This window comes from Sipha flava, unplaced genomic scaffold (assembly GCF_003268045.1).
Source record: "Sipha flava isolate LNK unplaced genomic scaffold, YSA_version1 49627_pilon_pilon, whole genome shotgun sequence".
NCBI lineage: Eukaryota > Metazoa > Arthropoda > Insecta > Hemiptera > Aphididae > Sipha > Sipha flava.
Genome location: NW_020273339.1, coordinates 1 through 3,259, shown reverse-complemented (window position 1 = coordinate 3,259; position 3,259 = coordinate 1). Strand labels below are relative to the sequence as shown.

At 21.1% G+C, this 3,259-nt stretch overlaps 1 protein-coding gene across 1 annotated transcript; it reads right to left on the bottom strand.

Moving 5' to 3' along the window:
- Positions 1 to 35: 35 nt before the first annotated feature.
- Positions 36 to 2,766, bottom strand: LOC112690224 (DNA fragmentation factor subunit beta; the record flags this gene model as incomplete). The annotated part of the gene is given in 4 exon segments (XM_025564185.1): positions 36 to 268; positions 1,728 to 1,932; positions 2,007 to 2,379; positions 2,569 to 2,766. Coding segments are annotated over 4 exon segments (857 nt in total), but the record flags the coding sequence as incomplete, so codon positions are not given.
- Positions 2,767 to 3,259: the final 493 nt, after the last annotated feature.

Genomic DNA, 3,259 nt, shown 5'->3' with positions numbered 1-3,259 from the left:
TTTTTCACAATTTAAAAAAATTAATATAATATCACAACCTAAAAGTAAAAAAATACAACACTAAAACAAGAAGAAAAAAAAAGAAATATTGGTGATCACATTGTAAATTACTAAGATTCATATTGAGTATAATGAAATTCACGAATAAATTGGTCATAATATTCTTGAAGCGAATCCATGTCAAAACTTACTTACTACTAATTGATTCTTGATATTTTTTTGTTCTATTCAAACCATTCTTACTTTCATTAATGTTGGTTTTGATTACCTATAATCAAAATAAAACATTAATATATTAATATTGATAATTAGATTAATAAGCATTAAGTTTATCAAATTTAAAAAGTACTATCAATGATGAAAAAATTATAACTACTGATTTAAAAACAAGCCATTCATGTAATAAACTAAAAATTTATGAAGATTCAGTTAGAGTTATTTGTCACTTGTCATATGTTCCAACATAACTGAAATAATATTTGTTTTGAACAAACTGTACTAGTCTTGCAATAAATTATCTGTCACAAGACAACCAATTTTTGAATAAAATCAAATTCTGTCATTTAATATCAAGTTTTGTTGTTTTAGTACTTGTTTTTTGAATCAAAACATCGTAATCATATGTATTCTAATATATTATTTTCTTTTTCATATTCATTAGATTAGTGTATATATATAAATGGCCTGTATTATTGTTATGCTTAATTTATATTTTATACAATTTTGTTTAATTTATTTTTAAAAATATTAGATATTTATTTTTTAATTGTCGATACAAGAATTTGTTTTAATTGCTTTTTGTAATTATATCTCATAAATATTTTAAACTATCATATATTTTATAAGTTTAGTCCAAAATATTGAGAAAAGATAAAAAGAACATATTTCAGAATAAAAACTAAAAAATATTGCTCTAAATTCATAATATACAAGACATGTTCTAGAAAAAAAACATATTATTAGATTTGTTACAAATAGACTCAAAACGATTAACATATTATCGAGTAATAATAATATTAACTATATTAGTACAACTGTTATAAGAGTTAATGTTTCATTATTGTTCTAGCAGTAATACAAAACAACTTTTTTATAAGTGGTTTTAGAAATAAAAAAATTTGGAGTATCCATCAATGTATCAAATAATCAAAATGTTTACATTAATTCTGTAAAGGAAGAATTAAGAATTTCAAACTATACATAATGATGAGAGGAAAGAAATAATTAAATAAAATCATAAATGAACAAATTTATAATAAAAATAATATTCTCTTTCAATATGTTTTATATATAATTAAATAACTAATGATTTATAATACAATTTAAATTATATTTCATTATTTTTTTTTAAAAAACATCTGTAAATTAAACATTCTCTACATAAAAGTGTAAGAAATTTTAGTTTTAAAATTAATAGGATTTTTATAATTGATGGACATTTTTTAATTCAAAACTGGTCATAGATAATTGCACATATCATACAGTAATACAGACTATGTATACATAATTATATATAAATTCTTATACTCACAGGCAATATGTAATATATTTCATTTATATTGATAATATTTGAAATATTACTCTTTTAAATAAATTATTTGTACATTTAAAAGTATTTTTTTTTTCACTGATAATTATATAAATTAAAATGTATAACCTAGTATTACAGACTACATTAAGATTGATGCAATCTGTACTAGTATATAAAATCAATTTAGTATATTTACCTGCTCATCTATTAAATACAGATTAGGATTACATTTGGCACTATCGTGTTGACCTTTGTCATGGCATACAATGTGTACAAGCTTAAGATTAACAGTTGTAAAAAGCAAATCATAGAAATATTTCATATTTATTGAGCGGCACGCTTCAGATGCCATCATACTAGCTTCAAATAATGCTGGTATAACAGTTCTAGATCGTTCCATCCTATAAGAAAAAGTAATATAATACTAGATTTCAATTTCATATTATCATTTAAAATAAATATAAATTTACTATACCAATGATCTAAATTCCAAGTAGAAAATATAATTCTACTCTCTCTGTTTTGATATGGATTGATTTTGTGACCTGTACCTCGTTCATAAGAACAAGAACTTAGATTCCATGCACCTTGACAAGTAAATGTTCCAATTTTGTCACATAAACAATTTGAATCTGATCTATCAAAATAATATCCATGATGCTTGTTTTTAGTTAAAAGTTCATTGAATTTTTTGTATACTTCATTTAAATATTGTCGACACTTTGAATGTTTTAAATAAATATCCGATTTTATCATGTCTGTTTTTGTTTTGTACATATAACCTCGTATTCGATCTTGGCAGCGTTTGAACATGAATTCTTCTTTAGTTTTTGCTCGTGTGTCCAAATCTTAAAAAAAAATAAAATTTCATTATAATATTCACATAGTTTGTTTAAAAGCTATGGAATAATAATAGTAAATAACAATTATATACTATTCAAATTCTTAGTATTTTTAAACAAATAATTCACAATAATTAAAATAATATTTAACTATTATTTACCAACAATTACTAAACATAATACATTGAACCATACCTTGAAACCATTCAGGATCTTTAGACCTCAAACTGAAAGATGTTAAATCAGTATGTTTATTTTCATCTGTTTCCAAAATTGAAGACAATATTCGTATTTTTTCTTTTACATTTTCATCAATAAAATATTTAACTTTAATTGAAGTCTTTAACAAGTCTTTATTAACAGCTGTAAGGGCATTGTATACTAAATCAGCACCTGAAAAATAAATCAAATCAAACGATCATCTAAAATGAAGATTATAAAATATATTTAAATTCTTATAGTATTTGATGACATTATTTTTTAAGTTAAAAATAAACATTTTCTTGGTTTATCAAATAATTAATTTTGAACTAATCAATTACTAAACTTTATTATAAACAATATTTGGTATGAACAACTCATAGTAATTATTTTTATTAATTTTAAGTAATTTATGCTATAACATTTAAAGTTTTTTTTCATGGAAATATTAATTTTAGTTAAAAATAGAGAAAACTTATTTAATATAAACATGTTATATTTTTTAAACTATAACATCAAAAATATCCATTTTAAATTTTAAATTAAATTATTTAATAGTTCATCCATAGTATAAAATGTTAAGTGAAATTAATGTACAATTTTATTTTCATTAGAAAATAGACAATAATTCATTGATATTTTTTTTATCTTTAACAAAGAGAAATGAATGGTTATTTATTTCAGT